This window comes from Nannobrachium achirus (genome assembly GCF_963921795.1).
Source record: "Nannobrachium achirus genome assembly, chromosome: 9".
Lineage (NCBI taxonomy): Eukaryota > Metazoa > Chordata > Actinopteri > Myctophiformes > Myctophidae > Nannobrachium > Nannobrachium achirus.
The window spans coordinates 1,519,275-1,538,571 of NC_137818.1; the positions used below are offsets into that span (position 1 = coordinate 1,519,275).

At 42.3% G+C, this 19,297-nt stretch overlaps 1 protein-coding gene across 1 annotated transcript in view; it reads left to right on the forward strand.

The window, feature by feature from the left end:
• The window catches only part of LOC308291797 (transient receptor potential cation channel subfamily M member 5-like), a gene marked incomplete at both ends in the record, with an annotated part of 53,478 nt that overhangs the window by 18,693 nt on the left and 15,488 nt on the right, over positions 1–19,297 (forward strand). The window contains 3 exons of the mRNA XM_080733930.1: positions 16,407–16,580; positions 16,774–16,872; positions 18,750–18,878. Coding sequence (XP_080590056.1) covers positions 16,407–16,580; positions 16,774–16,872; positions 18,750–18,878 — 402 coding nt within the window. The remainder of the gene's footprint in view (positions 1–16,406; positions 16,581–16,773; positions 16,873–18,749; positions 18,879–19,297) is intronic.

Consider the following 19,297-nt stretch of genomic DNA (forward strand, 5'->3'; position numbering starts at 1 on the left):
CACGCACAGCTTGACACAGCACTCCGGTAGGCTGCACTAGAGCTTAAATCAGGCCTAAAAAAGTGAGCCCAGCCCAACCCAGCCCTACAGAATTTCAGCCCGGACCAACCCAAAGCCCGATACATAATTGACAATTGGAGACCGGCCGCACAGCCCGAAGACCCCACATTCTAAACAAGCTTAGTTGATGCAAACGGCAGCAGCCTTTTTTTTCTACATACAAATACAATATTGGTGATTTGTTAAGAACAGAGTCATTCTACCACTTTCCAACTGTCTTCATAAAAGACATTGTAGCAAGCACCGTCCTAATTATGGAACAAATAAACATCGGAGCCTCGCTGGAGAACACAGCTGACGGCCGCCGCTAAATCAGGAAGCAGGCGTATGCTGTTATAGCTACAACATTCACACTACGTCAATAATATTATTAGGATATAAAAAAGTCTCTGTGAATGGTTTCAATGATCTCCTCTGCTCTGCTCTGCCACCGCCACACACACAGTCACGCGGGAGCACACTCACACGCTCAACTGTCTGAAACTTGCGCAGCAGCACACATACAGTCACACACACTCAACTGTAAAGTTGCGCAGCAGCGGTGCAGCGCAGCGTTAGTTCTGAGCACGCAGCTTACATCATGATACCGCGCTGCGCTTGCCTACCGGATTATAAAAGCCCGACCCAGCCCTAAGCCCCCACATATACGTGACAAATTGAGCCTGGCCCAGCCCGCGCCACGCCAACCCGTCGGGCTCGGACTTTTAAGCTCTAGGCTGCACTCTATTTTATGTTTACCAAACTTCCTCGCAGGTGGGTTTTAATTGTCAGTAACGTAACAAGTAACTTTTCTCATTTGGCAACAGAGTAACATAACAAGTTACTTTTCTCATTTGGCAACAGAGTAACGTAACAAGTTACTTTTCTCATTTGGCAACAGAGTAACGTAACAAGTAACTTTTTCTCATTTGGCAACGGAGTAACGTAACAAGTTACTTTTCTCATTTGGCAACGGTAGTAACGTAACAAGTTACTTTTCTCATTTGGCAACGGAGTAACGTAACAAGTAACTTTTCTCATTTGGCAACGGAGTAACATAAGTTACTTTTTAACTCATTGATCGTACCAGCCGAGCAACCCGAAAATATCTCTGTCTTTCACTGCCTGTCTTCTCTTACCTTTTTAACGTCGGCGCTAGAGTTTCCATCGTGCGTGATCGGACAACGGACGGACATCGTGCGTGTGTGGTTATTCATCAGCTTCAAAAATATTTAGAAATCTTTAAAAGTGGTTGTCTTTTTGTATGCGGTGTTGTTTACACAGAAAGCTAACGACCGGAATAGCGGACGGACAATCTTGCTTCCAGTTTCGGCCGGATGTTAATGGCAATAGCAATGTAACTTAACGAGTTACTTCAAAAAGTAACGATACCCAACACTGAGAATCACAGACATTTTTGAGAATGAATGGATTGTAACTGACTATAGCAGATCTACAAGCTCATAGAGTGAACCCATCTTTCTCGCCTTGCTTCACGTAGATCGACCCCCGCTCCCCGTTCCTCTCTCCCAGGACCACGCCCAGCGACGCGTTTCATTGGATAGAACCGCACACACACACACACACACACACACAACACACACACACACTACACACACACACACACACACACACACACACACACACACACACACACGCTCGCACACATTTTGACATTTTGGTATGCACACATAAACACAGAAATCTTCCAAACTGCGCTTCCCAAACTAGAGAGAAGAAAATTGGAATTATTCCAGAACTATTCACGTTGAGAGATGTAGAAATGTGTGCTTGTGCTATAAATGAACTGTAAATAGAGCAATGAGAAATTAGATAATTTCCCAGTTGAGTTTTTAATGATTTAATAATATTCACATGTATTTTCTTACAGACACCAGCACTACCAATTCCTGTCCTCTGTGTGCTCGCATCAGGAGAGTTATCCATGATGGAGGTACAATCACTGCTTCTTAATACAATATTTATTAATCCAATATCATTAACATTACAATGATTCTATACAGTATAACTGACTTTTTATGAGCCTGAAAACCCCCAGTGCTCCACAGTAAAGGATTTTACCCTTCAATATATTTTTATAGCTGCTAGGAGCTGCTGTTAAACTTTAGCCTTACATTCTCTCTCTCTTTCCATCAACATGAATCTGTTTTGTAGGATTAATCTCTCTCTAGAGTGTCCTGTGCTGGTGACTCTCTCTCTCTCTCTCTCTCTCTCCTCTTCTCTCTCTCTCTCTCTCTCTCTCTCTCTCTCTCTCTCTCTCTCTCTCTCTGTCCTCTCTCTCTGTGTCTCTCTCTCTTCTCTCTCTCTCTCATCTCTCCTCTCTCTCTCTCTCTCTCTCTGTCTCTCTCTCTCTCTCTGTCTTCTCTCTCTCTCTACTCTCTCTCTTCTCTCTCTCTCTCTCTCTCTCTCTGCATGCAGTGAAGTTGTTGATATCCTTTGTGTCTCCTCGTGGACGGACGTGGCTCCGCGTCCACGCCAGCATTTTTCGTGGCCCATGATACATGGACGCATCCAAGGTCCATGCCGCTTTTCAGGACTTTGACCGTGCGGACACCCCCTCCATTGGGTGCTGGGACCGGGGGCAAAAGTGACAGCGCCACCTGGTGCCCCCCCCCCCCCCCCCCCCCCCCCACTGCAGCCCACATAAATATGCATAACTCGGGCTAGGAGCGACCGTTTGATACAAGACCCTCGGCTCGGGGCCCCCGGAGAGCGCCCCCCAGTGGTGGAGCGCCACAACTGCAGCCGGGAAAAAAGGCCGTAACTTGGCCCCCGAGCCACCGGTTCGGGGGGGCCGTGTGGGTTCGGGAGGCCCACACGGCGGTTGAGCTGAGGCGTTTTACGTTTTCAAACTTGGGGGTCTGCTACCACATACCGGTTTTTTGGTGTTATTTTTGGGCCCTGGGGGTCCCCCGGGCGGCGCGGCGGTGCCGGGGCGCTCAGCGGGCAGCCTGGGACCCCCCGGGGACCCCCCCTGAGAAGGGGGGGGTACGCAGAGTCGTGTCCGTGGATGCGGTGTCACACATTATTTGATACTTGTTTTATTATTATCATAGTTACAGGTATTTACTTGTTTATTATTATCATAGCTGCAGGTATTTACTTGTTTATTATTATCATAGTTACAGGTAATTTACTTGTTTATTATTATCATAGTTACTTGTTTATTATTATCATAGTTACAGGTATTTACTTGTTTATTATTATCATAGTTACAGGTATTTACTTGTTTATTATTATCATAGTTACAGGTATTTACTTGTTTATTATTATCATAGTTACAGGTATTTACTTGTTTATTATTATCATAGCTACAGGTATTTACTTGTTTATTATTATCATAGTTACAGGTATTTACTTGTTTATTATTATCATAGCTACAGGTATTTACTTGTTTATTATTATCATAGTTACAGGTATTTACTTGTTTATTATTATCATAGCTACAGGTATTTACTTGTTTATTATTATCATAGCTACAGGTATTTACTTGTTTATTATTATCATAGCTACAGGTATTTACTTGTTTATTATTATCATAGCTACAGGTATTTACTTGTTTATTATTATCATAGTTACAGGTATTTACTTGTTTATTATTATCATAGCTACAGGTATTTACTTGTTTATTATTATCATAGTTACAGGTATTTACTTGTTTATTATTATCATAGCTACAGGTATTTACTTGTTTATTATTATCAGGTATTTATCTAACAGCTCCAGCGTTTCGGTGTCCTATTCTATGTATAAAAAAATAATAATTTGTATTATAAATCTCTCTCTCTCTCTCTCTCTCTCTCTCTCTCTCTCTCTCTCTCTCTCTCTCTCTCTCTCTCTCTCTCTCTCTCCCTCCATCAGAGGGTGTGTGCGTCTCTGGAGAACAACACACCCTGGTTGGTGATGGCAGGTTCAGGAGCCATGGCTGAATTCTTGAGTGACATCTCAACTGCCTCTGGTGTTGATGATGCTATTGGAGTGTGCCTGAAACACTTCCCTGACCACTCTACTGCCCTGTGGTCTCAGGTAAGAGCAGTGATTGGTAATAAGTGGTTTAATAATGTCTGTGACAAAATAAACATTTCTGTATAAAGTTGACGGTGTATGAAAAGACTTACACAGTATAGAGAAGTGGTTTAGATAAGACATCAATCAAATTATGGATAACATTTGAAGTGGATTAACTTTCAGATGGAATGTATTATTTATGGTATAGAGTCAGGCTGTAGGAAAGAGCAGCTTTTTCTGTCAGACATGTCACTGCAGTCTGTAGGGGAAGTATGAGGTGTGGGAGATGAGGTGTGGAATTTAAATAAGAAGCAGTAATGTGTACTATACAGTATGTACAGTGTAGGGTCATCACCATGTCCCAGAAAAGGAGATTAGTGAGTAAGATCAGAGCAGAAAGGAGGGCTGTCATACTGTGTCTCTCTCTGCTGACCACCTGTCATGATTGAGCAATTTCTTTTATATGGGGTAAAGTTTCGGGGCCCATCACTTACTATACACTACACTATAAAGGAAAAAGAATACCCCCAAAACATCTGCTTTGTGAGGGGTCAAACTAGGGTTTTTTTATGATTCTGAATCCATTGAAAGCATTTGTTTTGCATGAAAAACATTCCCTGGGGCTAAAACAGACAGACAAAACTGTGGTTTAGTGATGAGTCATCACTTTTCACAGTTTTATCGTGGCTGAGGTGGGGTATGGAATGTGGTATATAGTTTGGCCTAAAATATTGTCTATATACATACAGTCATGAATCCACCTGCTGACTGCCTGTCAGCATTGAGCAATTTATTTTATGGGGGTAAAAGTGTGGGGCCCATTCATTTACTATACACTATACTATAAAGGAAATAAATACCCCAAAAGTATGCTTTAAGTAGCATGTGAGGGCCTGAGGGGTCAAACTAGGGTTTTTTAATGATTCTGAATCCATTGCAAGCATTTTGTTTGGCATGATTCCATATTCCTTGGCTTACAAACAGCCGCACAGAAATATGGTTTAGTGATGAGTCATCACTTTTCACAATTTCGTGGGGGGCTTTTTTAGCCCAAGGAAAGTTTTTCATGCGAAACAAATGCTTGCAATGGATTCAGAATAATAAAAAATCCCTAGTTTGCCCCCTCACATCCTACTTGAAGCAGATTTTTGGGGGGTGTTTTTTTCCTTTATAGTATAGTGTATAGTAAGTGAATGCGACAAACTTTTACCCCATAAATAAAATTGCTCGATGCTGACAGGCGGTCAGCAGGTGGTTTCATGAATGTATATACATAGACAACATTTTAGGTCAATAAAAAAAAAAAACTATATACCAAATGTCATACCATGCCATAAAATCCAAGTTGGCAGCCGGACTATTAGTTTATTTAAAAGAGTTCTGAGGCATCACAATACAACAGGTCATATACTGTGTAGGCTCCTGGATTTAAGACACTCCCTACAAGGAAAGGATATGTCGGATGTCTCTCTGGCTGGAATCACACATAAAAAGCATGTTAGCTGTGCTTTACCTTTCGGAGTGAGTTTCTATCGTTGCTCTATCTAACATTTTTCTATCTTTTCTCATGCTTTGCTGGGTTACGTTGTTAAAGTGTTTGTTTCATTCATTGGTTAGTGTTTAAACCTAACCGATATTTTTCAATGGTTAAAGCACAAATGAGCGTGGGGTTGGCTTTTTGTTGACTGCTGTGTGCGGTACGGAGGCGGCCGCGCTGCTGTCAGTGTCATGAATGAGTTCAGGGGCGTCACAAGAGGGGAGGGGGAAGTGGGACTGGGTTACTGGGGCCCAAGGTGGAGGGGCCTTAATTATTTATACTTTAGCTATTGAAAAATAGCAGATATGCAAGCTCACAGCATGGCACCAATTGCCGCGCTGGCTGCTATTGTTTAAAAGTCTTGAAAATGTGTGCAAATCTTTGAATAGCCTACAGTATATGTATTTTTTAAAGCTATACTGTGTAAGTTGCTCAACTTGTGGTCAGTAGCTCTATAGCAAACCTCGGTCAAGTCCGCGTCTTTCGGCCGTTTTTTCGGTTCTCACACCCCCGCGTCTGCCTCCACCTCGCCGAGATCTATCTTTTGAGGGGTCCCTGGTTCCTGTGCGTTCAGCCATTCCGGAGATACACTCCTTCACCCATGCTTTATATATACTCTATGGCTTCACCGTGCACCCGAGTATAGAGACACACGGGAGACTACAAATATGGCGACCCCACTCCAAGATGCGCTGTGATTGGCCGGCAGTGTATAACCCTCGCTGTGATTGGCCGGTAGTATGATGACGTCATTTTGCCGCGAAATTCTCCCCCCCTCACGGCTCATAGAAAACATATAAAGAGAAGGCTTTTGAAGCTGAAAATAACGGAGTGGGGGTTCTAAAACTTTAGCGATTTAACAGTTAGGACCATTTTAAGATTTGTTTTATAAAAAAAGTTACACGGTATAACTTTAAGCGAACTAAAATGTTGCTTCTGGGGGGTCCCTGGAACTAAATGTTTTGAGATGGGGGTTCGTGGCCAAATCATTTTGGGGGTCCTTCACATGAAAAGGTTTGAGCACCACTGATTTTTTTTTTAAAGACCTACAAGCTCGCAGTGCGGCACTTGGTGCCGTGCTGTGAGCTTGTATATGTGACCAGGTCTGGTACTTTGTGCCTTATGTCTGCATTGGTCATTTTTCATTTTTGTACAGAATAATCAAGTACATAATCTAAGCTTTCATATGATGTATCATTTATTGAAATTTGAACTTTTTGAAATTTGAAGAAGTTATGGACATTTTAAACTTGTTGCACCATAAAACAGAAAGGTCTTAAAAAGCCCTCTGAAAACAGGAAACATGTTGACACCTCTGCTGACTAGAGATGGGAGGGACAATGGGAGGGTCAATGGGTACTAAACTACACCCCTAATCACTCCCCCAACGCTAAACCACCCCCACAAGTTAGCTGTCAACGACCTAAATTAGATAAACTAAAAAACTAAGTACATTTAAGTACAATTTTAGGTATTTGTACTTAAAAATTTGTACTACTAAAATATACTACTCCACTGACCACTACATCTCAGAGACAAATATTGTACTTTTACTCCACTACAATTATTTTAAAACTTTAGTTACTAGATTTACATTATTATTATTGCAAAACATAGCCTACATTATGCCCACTTCAAATCAGCAGATCTTCTGTGGTAATCTATTGTGCTATAGTGTAGTGCTTGCAGCCATGTTGGGGGCTGGTCAGAAATAGTGGCCAATAGAGCATCGCAGTTGAAGCCCCGCCCCGTCCTCACTCTGGTGTCGGAAGCGTTTTCCGCATTCATTTCTTCCATAGACATTTCATAAAGTATTTATTTAAACGTTTTTAAGCCTTGGACAAAGCCACCTCGGCTGGAGAGGGATCATGTCAATATTCACATTTTTTTGAATGCAAAGATTAATTAGAAAGCTGAAAAAAGGGCAGGGTACAAGACTTAAAACTTAAAATTGCGGAAACTACACTCCCAGAATGCATTGCGAATGTTGTTGTTGTTTCCTGAAATAAAGCCCTTAAATCACGCTCAGTTTAGTTATCCAGGCCAGCATATGGCCTGAAATGTAGTGATTGTCATCTCTGTGGACGCTCTTATCGTCATCCTTAACATAGTGCATCATATTTGTAAAAGAAAGACGATCGCTCACGAAGTTCTGCTGACGTGCAATAATCCGCCGGGAAGACAGGGGGCAGTAGATACTTCCGCGGTAACCGCAAGATACATGAAAGAAGAAGAAGCTAGACCAATCACAGACGTCGATTTCACCGGATGTACATGTTTAGCAGTATGGGAAATGCAGTTCTTCTCCGTGCGATCTTGATTAAAACGTGTTTTTACTAAAACTAGAGTGATTGCATACATACTCGGGGGTTCTACAGGAGCATATAGAACCATTTTACAACCACCAGCCTAGTGGTAAGTGTACATTGAATTGCTACGACTTTGTGGCTGATAATGAAAAACGCTATGGTGAAAATGAATGGGTTGTTTACTTCCGACACCGCACTGCGATGCTCTATGGTCTTTTCTACCCCCTCCCCTCCTTATGCTCATCCTGTCATTTTCTTCTTTTTTGTAGTTTTTATTTTTAATAAAAAAAGTGTATTACCAAAAAAAAAGTGTTTACAGTGTACTCTTTAACGTCAGCTACGAAGCTCCCGAATCTGCTGTACACAGCTAAAGCACACAGCTAAAGCAGAAGCACTGTCTTCTGCAGTTTAGATCAACGGATTTAAACACTTTCTTTCTTGCACATGTGATGTTTAAGGGAGCATTTAGCAACACGGAGCACATTGGACATGCAGCCTGTTTTGTAGTAAGAAGGTGGAAGGCGGCAGGCGGGCTTGCGTTCATGGGCTGCAGTGAGCTTGAGTAACAACTGAACTATAAAGCTTACGCCTCATTATCAAAACTAGCGTGAAATATACAGCCAGACTTTAGAACGCCTCTGCTTAAGACAAGCTCTGAGCTCTGAGATACGCTGTATAGTGTTAGCTTCGACCAGCACCGGCTGTTCCATTACCAGAAGCCATCGCCACGTCTTTCTTTGTGCGCCAGAGAGCGACTGTCAGATCACAATGTTTAAATCAAAAAAATAAATCCTTCCAGAATATTGTCTTCTGCAAACCGATAACATTAGCGAGATGAAGTTAGTCACTGAGTGTGTTTACACAGTACACACTACAACCAGTCCAGATGCACCACGCTGTATGGGGCGGTGCTCAAAGCGTGAACTTCGAGGCAATGAGTTCAGAGCGCAATCTCTCATCCCCCAAAAACCACATACAATTCTTCCAAAAGCAGCCTAGTCTAACATATAAATAAATAGCCATTTCCTTACCTTAAAACAACTATCTTTTGACATGAAACCCTTGTTCAACATTCGAACTGTCTGATATAAAAAAAAAAACAAAAAAAACAATTGACTTTTCAACTGTTTGAAAATTGCCGACATTTGGATGTTTTCACCAGCACTGGTCACATATCTGCTGACTATCAATAGTTAAAACACAAAATAATGCATAATAATGCGTTCCCAGTATAAATTGGTTAAATCCCCTCCCCCTATGAAGAACATTCAAGAGGGGCCCGCAGTGAATCCTTGTACCCAGGGCCCAGAATTTGGTGTGACACCCCTGAATGATTTTACAACTTTGACAAGGAAACACTGCTTTTAGATCTCGCTGTGCTTTCCTTGTTCAGTTGAAGAATGCAGCAAAGCTGTTGCAAAGCGCTGGGTGCTGTGAGTGTAAAGTCGCTGCCAGGATGAACGGTGGTGTTGTTATCTTCGTTGACGAGGTGGAGAAGGCAAACGCTATGGTTGCAAACGGTGTGGTTATAAATTACATGTTTGTGTCTGTGTCGCCTCTCGCCACCCCGGCAACACAATAAGTGATGAATTCATTGTGAAAGAGTTGTCAAGGTTTGGGAAGGTTGTTGTGTCTGCAGTCAAAAGGTTGGCATCGGGCTGCAAATCACCTGAACTAAGACATGTTGTGTCACACAGGAGACTGCTGTATATGATATTAAATGACAGGACCCGAGAGTTGAAAACACATTTTTAGTTAACTGTGGATGGCTTTGAATACACTCTGTTTGCCACCACGGAGAACATGAAATGTTTTGGCTGTGGGGAAGAGGGGCATCTGATCAGGTCATGCCCAGAACAGAAGTCCACCTGGTCTGGGGCAGGGACCAGTGGTGTTGGTAAAGGGGGGAGGGGGACGTCCTGCTACTGCAGGGGAGACAGGACAGGTGAATGAAGGGGGGGGGGGGGGGGGGGTTGGACAGGAGGATAAAACTGAAGGGGAGGATGGTGGAGGGGAGGAGGATGGTGAACTTGAAGGGTTTAAATAAACAACAGGACAGCAACCCCAGTGCCTGCCAAGTGGAAGGGGGAGGGGCTGGAGTAGGACAGCTAGTAACAGAGGTAGACATGAGAGCAGAAGAGGATAGTTTAACCCATTCAGGCCGGGAACACATTTTAGTGTATGGGAGGGGCTTACAGTACATGTACAGTATGTAAGCAACATATTTGTTGTTGTAGGCTAATTTCTGATGGGTAAATGTGACCAGATATAAAAGGAAGGTAAAAAAAGATGCAGGTGGTTCACAACCAAAAAAGGTGTCAGAGGAAACAGGTGACAGTCAGAAAGGTGATTTAATTCAATTCCAGACGGTGGTGAAGCTGGGGGGTGGGAGAGCGAGGAGTCTGAGGATTAACTGGCTACTTATGGATTAGAAGCAATGAAAACGTTTTTGCAGAAGACCAAAAATGCGAAGGGGGTAAAAATGGCGAATCTTTTCCATAGGAAAAACTTTGTTGTTGTTTGTTGAATCTGCAAAAGTAAATATGAAAAAAAGGAGGAGAAGGGGCTTTCACAAAGCAAAGGGTCCGTTGGACTGGACAATGGGATACAGTGATGAATGCCTGTAGACTACTGCTACATGAAATAACCTCTGTCTGTCTGTCTGTCTGTCTGTCTGTCTGTCTGTCTGTCTCTCTCTCTCTCTCTCTCTCTCTCTCTCTCTCTCTCTCTCTCTCTCTCTCTCTCTCTCTCTCTCTCTCTCTCTCTCTGACCTCGACCCTCAGTATTACACCATCAGCAGGAACATGCTGATAACATTCTACCATGAAGAGAAGGAGAGACCAGAAGACTTTTATAAAGCCATCATCAAAGCCCTGATGCCAGGTACAATATGGAACAGTAATTACGGGCCAAGCCCCAAGGGCTAAGCCCCTATTGTATTCCTAGACTTCCATCTTCTGCTGTGTTTTGCATATTAGTGTTATTTCAACCGTTTTCTTATTTCTTTTTTTACAAAACAGGGCAATATGGTAGTAGGCTACAGTATATGACAAATGGCGAATACACAAAACTCACAACCATTGGCCAAAGGGTGGCGCTGTAGTGATTGAATGCACAAGTTTGAACAGGTATCACTCATGTCCTGTTTGACATACAGCTAGGGCTGTCACGATTAGGACTTTCTCCAGACGATTAATCGTCATACAAATAATCGCCGATTGACGAATATATCGTCTTTTTTCCTCCCTTCATTTTATGCCACTATGATAATAGGCTTTGAGCTCATACTCAGTACCTTAATGAAGAGCAATTTAATTGCTTTTTAAACATCAGTTCAGTGGTGTAAACTGTAAAGTAACTATTAAGTACATTTACTTGCTAACTTTAGCCCTAATAGCCGATCTACAAGCTCACAACGCGTCGCAGTGCGTTGTGAAAATAGCCGATCTACAACCTCACAGCGCGTTGCGGTGAGTTGTGAAAATAGCCGATCTACAAGCTCACAACGCGTCGCGGTGCGTTGTGAAAATAGCTGATCTACAAGCTCACAACGCGTCGCGATGCGTTGTGAAAATAGCAGACAACTGCAAAAATAGCCGACAGCTGAAAATAGCGACAGACAGTAGCCTATAATGTTTATCACGACACGTGTGATCATCATCATCATTCATCCCCTCCAGAGCAGAGTGGCAGTGCTACGCTAAACTCCAGTCCTTTTTCTGTATCGTATCAAAAGGAATATAGACCTGGGATGTGTATGGTACATGTGTCTGTTCCGACCGTCTGGAAAAAGTAATTGATCGGATCGGTTGAAACACACTTTTTAAGCATGTTTAGTTGGCCAGCCAGCCTGTCTGTGCTGTGACGGCAGTGCGTGCCGTATGGTGCCGTGCTGCTCCTGTTGTTGACTGACTGAGGACTGTGAGGAGGACGAGCATTGAGCGTTCTCGGTCCGCTATTATTCCAAACGTAGGAGACGGTGTTTGAAGGAGCGCTCGTTTTATGGTTAGATGTCACAGTTATTGTCCACGACATTGCAAGCAGCGCGAAGGCCAGCGGACCTTGGTCCTGCTTTTCACGTCCGAGCGCCGCAGGCGCGAGTGCCCGCGAAGAGCGGGCCGGCCGCGCGAGTTACGAAGCCGTGGTGAATGCAATCGTTCTATTTATGCCCAGGCCGTAAGGCCAGGGCAGGCCCACACTAAACGCCCGCGCAGTCCAAGTGACCACAGCCGAGCGCTCCAGACCTCCGCTCCAGCCAATCACAAGCCGCGCCTTCTAATTTATGTAACCCTGTCTCCTACGGTAGGAATACTCACTCACGGTCCCCGTGGCACATGCGTTCAACAAGGAGGAGGGCGCATTCAAGAATGCAAGTGTTGACGTGAAGTTTTGTTTAAGAATGGTTTTATTGTCAAAACTCACTACTTTTTTAATTAAATTAGATAATTGACGATAATCGCGAATATGAAAGATATTCGCGAATATGAAAAATAATCGTGAATAGACGATTATGTATTAATCGTGACTGCCCTACATACAGCCATGGAACTTTGATACACATCTGCGTCTCCTCATGCCGAACAGCTTTCCTTTAGATCTCCCACTATTGTCCATTATATAATCATATTTTATTTCATATTTCTGGTAGAGTTTGGACGGACGCTGTAACAGCAACCATGAGCCATAACATAACAAAATATAACAGATATCTAACAGCACAGCACCATAACAGCACAGCCAAAGTTCCATAGTTGTTTTCCAACTGAGATCTATATATGAATCAGTCATATTAGTTATTATGATGGTCGGCTTGGCTCTTTTGTTTCGTCTTCTTATTATTCTTGTTCTCTCGCTTCTCGTGAACCAGGCAGTCATCGTTCCATATGTTTATATTTCTAACGTATCGTGAAGAAACTGGGCCATCCAAGACCATGACGTTGGTGTAATCTGCGAAGGTTTATTGGAAAGTCTTATCTTGGATTAAAAAATAACTTTTCCCTGTTTGTTTTTTAAAGAAAATAAAACTGACGTGTTTTTGCGACAGTGCCGTATAGCTTGAATGCTGGAAATAGCAGATCTACAAGATCAAAGGTGAGCTTGCAGATCTGCTCTTTTTGACACGCGATGCGTGACAGATGTTTGACTTGACCGCCCTACTCCCAAAGATGAACTTTAGAAGCACTCAGCACTCTTTTCAGGATGGTTTGTTCTGAGATGTATTTATGTAGACATCGTCCATTTTAATAAGATAGTATAAGACAATATTAAAGGGATATTCCACTTTCAAAAAAACTTTTGGTCATTTTATTGTCTAATCAGGCTTTTATGAACATCCTGAACAGTTTTTAATTTGCTTCATTCAGTATTTAGATATTTGATGTAAATGTTACCAGGCCCTCCTCCTGTAGGAGGCCTCCACATACACACCCATTGTAACTTAAAACTCCATTTTAACCATGATAGATTCATTAAAAACACCCATTATTTTTTCTGGTGACTCATATTACCCTCCTAATACGTGAGCAGGCCATGTTTTTTCAATAACTTTTTTCTTTTATTTTTAATAATTATTTGGGAAAATGGAAAAAATTAAATACAATAATATTTTATTAAAAATAAATGAAAAAAGTTATTGACAAAACACGGCCTGCTCACGTATTAGGAGGGTAATATGAGTCACCAGAAAAATGGGTGTTTTTAATGAATCTATCATGGTTAAAATGGAGTTTGAAGTTACAATGGGTGTGTATGTGGAGTGGCCCTGGAGGAGGAGGTCCTGATAACATTTACATCAAATATCTAAATATTGAATCAAGCAAATTAAAAACTGTTCAGGATGTTCATAAAAGTAATAAATAAAATGACCAAAAGTTTTTTTGAAAGTGGAATATCCCTTCCTGTGGGTAATTAATCACCACATGCCGTTCGAGAGATGAGCGGGGGAACGGCGAGTGTGATTAGTTCATCCCAAATCAGTCACTTGCGTTTTGAATCGTATCCTTTTATCGTCTGGTGATAGAACCAACCTGACTCAAGGTATTTATGAATACTTCTACTCGTGTGGATTCTGGAGAGATTTGAATGAAATGATTGTGCGCTCATGCTGTGCATTCTGCTGCAGCAGCTGTCTGTGTGTGTCCATGTGGGCATGCTTCAAACATGTGGTACGCGGCCCGAGCAGAGCAGCTTGGAGCGGCAGGCGGTCCTCGCTCCCCACGCCGCTCCCACTCCACTCGTATGCACCCCACAAAACTGTGAAAAGTGTTTCTTTTTGCATTTTTCCTGTATAGTAAAGTTCATAGGACACCAACTCTAGCAGCTGATAACACTAATTTAGAAAGGGTCTCAGAAAGGGTTATCATACTAAATTATAATCTACAGATATAGAGCTTTTCAAAAATGCATGATAACCTTTGCCACCTTTCGGAGAGCGACATCTCGTATGGCCCATAGTAGTGGGGAGCATGGCGCCGGGCTATGAGCTCCCTTCGGCTGCACGCCACGTCCGCCACGTCCAATAAAACCATGCGTCGACTCCATGCTTACTGCTGAAGTCTGCAACCCGTGCTCCATGCCAAACACACAAGGAGCTGTGCGCTGCGCGCATCATCACGTCAGTGCATGACGCATGTCGTAGGTAGACTATATCCACATTTTGACCTAGCCTTGCTGAATTATCACCTGATTCTCACTGGGGGGAGGGGGCTACAGCAAGAACACACACACACACACACACACACACACACACACACACACACACACACACACACACACACACACACACACACACACACAGAGACACAGACACACACACACATACACAAACACAAAGCAGCCTATATAATGTTGCGCACATATATGATATATAATGTATAAAATACGCAGCATAGCATTTGGCCCTAGCCTTCATTACCCGCCGCCTGTACACATGGCCACGTGCACGCATCTGTCAGGGTGACAGCAGACTGCTGGGCGAGCGCTGGTGCTTTGGCATGGGATTGATGAGTTAAGAAACAGCGAGACGAGACCGTAGTCGTATGCGAGTCGAGGTAGTTTACTTATCTCCACATAAAAGTGTACAACGTACAATCACTGAGTGCATGAATCTAACAGCAGAACATCACGTGATCACAACAACCAAACATAACCCCGGAACCAGAAGTCATTACCACTCTAACCCCCCGCTCTCTTAAAGGCACAGTACCTCTTTGGTGAATGTCTATAACCAACAGTCTGTCAATGTGGGTCACCACATGGTCAACTTTGACTACAAACATGCACAGACCTGGTTGGTTGTTGAAGTTGGACTAAATGTGGCCATATTTTCCATAGACCACATGAGGCTGAATGTTGATGACATCAGGGATCTCAATATGCGGGCATAAAAGTGATTGTATTAGTGTGGTTGCCCTAACAGGGCATCATGCCCATATATGGACATGTTGTTTCAGTCTCATGTGGTCTATGGGGAATGCCCATATATGGATATATTGTGTCAGTCTTGTGTGGTCTATGACATCAGACATCTATGATGTCAGACGTCATTTTCAAGTGTCTTGGCCATATATGGAGCATGAAGCGTGACAGACAGACAGACAGACAGACGGAGCTGCAAGTTTTGTAAGGCTACTGTAAGGCTACACGTTGATTTAACGTGTGTGTGTGTGTGTGTGTGTGTGTGTGTGTGTGTGTGTGTGTGTGTGTGTGTGTGTGTGTGTGTGTGTGTGTGTTACAGCCAGTAAGCTCCGTGCATCAGGTAAAACCTTCCCTTACAGTAGGGAGCTGATTCTAGCATGGAGATGGAGGAACAGAGAGGACTTTGCCAGAAGTCAGCTCTTCAAACGTGACATCGAAATCAACGAGACGGTGAGAAACAACATCACAACATACTGAATGATGAGAAGGGTCTGGATGACCACAGGAAGGGAGGGGGGGGGGGTCCTATAAGGCTCATACTATCCAATAGAATCATGACACCCACATACTGTCGCTGGCAGATTCTGTAACACATTTAACAAACATTACAAAGAACCTTGTACTCAACACGCACGCACGCACGCACGCACGCACGCACGCACGCACGCGCACACACACACACACACACACACACACACACACATAGCCTATCATACACAGTATTTACACTACTAATCCAACAACATGAATGATGCAAGATGGAAATCCCATTCTGTCTGTCTGTCTGTCTGTCTGTCTGTCTGTCTGTCTGTCTGTCTGTCTGTCTGTCTGTCTGTCTGTCTGTCTGTCTGTGTGTGTCCCTCTTATGCCCATATTTGGAGATCTCTGTATCTGTCCCCTTTATGCCCATTTATTGTGGAGATGTCTGTCTCTCTCTCTCTCTCTCTCTCTCTCTCTCTCTCTCTCTCTCTCTCTCTCTCTCTCTCTCTCTCTCTCTCTCTCTCTCTCTCTCTCTCTCTCTCTCTGACATTAGGGTCTCATTATTGTCTACATATTATTTCCACCTTTTTCCCCAGTTTGTAGATCTGATCGTTAACATCCTGACTGTTGGCCGCCTGGAGAAACTCTACAGCGGAGTGAAGAAAGACACACTGATCTACAAGCTGCTACTGGAGAACCTGAAGGAGAGACTGGGAACCTCATGGACACCTGATCCCTCTGACCCTCTGAAAGAGATCAGCCTGTTGGAGGTGAGTTTAGGGTTAGACAAATATATTATAATCATTGTAATCATTGTTCAGTGGTTCTGAGGCGAAGAAAGAAAGAAAGAAAGAAAGAAAGAAAGAAAGAAAGAAAGAAAGAAAGAAGAAATCGGAAAGGAAATGTGTCCTTTGTGGCAGGATTGTGTCATGTCCTCTTTCTGCCTCTTCTCTGTCTCTCCAGGTGTCAGGTGTCTTGAAGAAGTTCATGGGTGAAGAGAAGCCGTTCTACTTCACTGTTCTGGGTCTAAAAGAATTCACCTCTGTCAAGAAGGCTCTGGAGGTATTCTTCTGAACATATAATACTGTTATGTTGTTTCATTGTCTGGAGGTATTCTTCTGAACATATAATACTGTTATGTTGTTTCATTGTCTGGAGGTATTCTTCTGAACATATAATACTGTTATGTTGTTTCATTCTCTGGAGGTATTCTTCTGAACATATAATACTGTTATGTTGTTTCATTCTCTGGAGGTATTCTTCTGAACATATAATACTGTTATGTTGTTTCATTGTCTGGAGGTATTCTTCTGAACATATAATACTGTTATGTTGTTTCATTCTCTGGAGGTATTCTTCTGAACATATAATACTGTTATGTTGTTTCATTGTCTGGAGGTATTCTTCTGAACATATAATACTGTTATGTTGTTTCATCCACTCTTTAAACATGAACCCTAGTGTCCCTGTTCTGGGGTTGAACACTTGGCGAACATAGCAGATCTACAAGCTCACAACGCGCAGTGTTGTGGTGTGTTGTGAGCTGGTAGATTGCTATTTGGTGGAGATATTTAGTGTGCAGGAAAATAATTAGGTGCCTAGCAGTAGCATAATTTGTATAGGGTTGATGTGGTTTATAAACCCAAGGGCCCTACTGGCGACTGTGTCAAGGTTTTTTCTTACATTTATGTAGTTTTTGATAAATAAAAATAGCCGCCCTACATATTAATGAATAGGCTATTATATGTATTTAGTAATTTCCAATATATTAGGGGTCTCTAATCTCCTAATCTATGGGCCCCCCTCACAGCAGTACAGGGCCCTTTGATCTGAAAACGCATGCAGAATAACGTCTAATTTCGCCCCTGGTACCTATGACCTCTGGGGGACTCGGGTATTAAGGGGTTTAAGGGGTTAATAGCAGTTCAGTAGTTTATTGTAATATTATAATGATCTGTTACACAGTTTGTTTTATCAAATTAAAGGACAACTTTGTTTTTTTACAACAAGGGTTCATATTTTAGATTGTAATTAGAGAAAAGAAAAGGTGAGTGTTAAAATGTTTTCATTTGCTTCGTTCTATTGTTTTATCGCGTTTACCGTGCTAAAATGTGGGGCATGCGTACGCATGGGGGCATGCGTACATTTGGCTAAATATGGCTTTTTAGACACAATAAGCCAGCAGTTTCTTTATTGCTATTTTCAGTAACGCTTCTAGCCCCCATAAATCACATCCAACCATGAAAGGTTGCGTTGTATCTTGGGAATGGGCTTATTCTGTGTAAAATGACATATTTAGTCACTTGTACACATGCCCCCAACAACTGAAATAAGAATCTCTAAAACAATAGAAAGAAGTAAATGAAATAATTTTAACACTCATCTTTTATATTCTTTAATTACAATCTAAAATATGAACCCTTGTTGTAAAAAACTAAAGTTGTCCTTTAAATAACTTGCTTTCTTCAGTTTAAAACAAGTCAATGACATGCCACCAATCACTGTAGCTTTATAAGGCCTGATCAGTAATATAAAGTTTAACAAATAGCCCTGTAAATATTCATATTCTCGATAAGATAAAATTACTAACAATATAAACAACAATGATTTGATATGTGTTTACTGCATTCTGTTGATGTTGGTAGTGTAATGTACGAACAAGGCGCGTACGTTGCAGTTTACTAAAGAGCCAGGCTCGATAGCAATCAGTAACACAGCACATTAGAAGCCTACAGTAGTTTTAGTAAAAATTGGAGTAAATCATACATTATATTTTGCTTTTTGATGGGGTAAGATATTCATACACAGCATATGTTTCCAATTTCAAATCAAACTCTTTAGGAACATAAGCCTGATTTATCTGTTCAAAATAATCGTTAATTTGCCCTGTAATGCAAATGTCCCATTTCCTCTTCATAGTTGTGTTCTTCTCTCCTCAGCGTGCCAAAGAGCTGCTGGATGGAGAATGTTCATACAGGAACCAGCCCTGTGAATCCCCCTGGTTTGATCTGTTTATCTGGGCTGTCCTACAGAACCACAGTGACTGGGCTGTCTTCTTCTGGGAGATGGTAAAACACCTGATGTTCAGAGAAGGCTGAGGAATATATTTTATCTTACTACTATTATTATTATAATCCCAGAGGGGTCCCCCAATTCGTTGTACTGGGATGGCGAGCGCAGGGTTAGATTTAGTGTTCCTGCGGTTAAAATCAATGTGGTTTTCACCCACAATATTCTCCAGAGGCATGGCCATGTTAAAGGCTATCTTCCTACCTTCAATAGACTTACATGATGAGTCATTTAACTTCTATGGAGGATATGCTTCACTTGACATCACAATATCGTCATGCTTCACGTGACTTCATAATATCCCCTTATTACCAGTAAGGCAGAGAATGCTTCATGTGATGTCACAATATCTCCAGGGGTTTGGCCAAATTATAGGCTACCTTCAATAGACCTGATGAATGATCCATGAGGGCTGCAT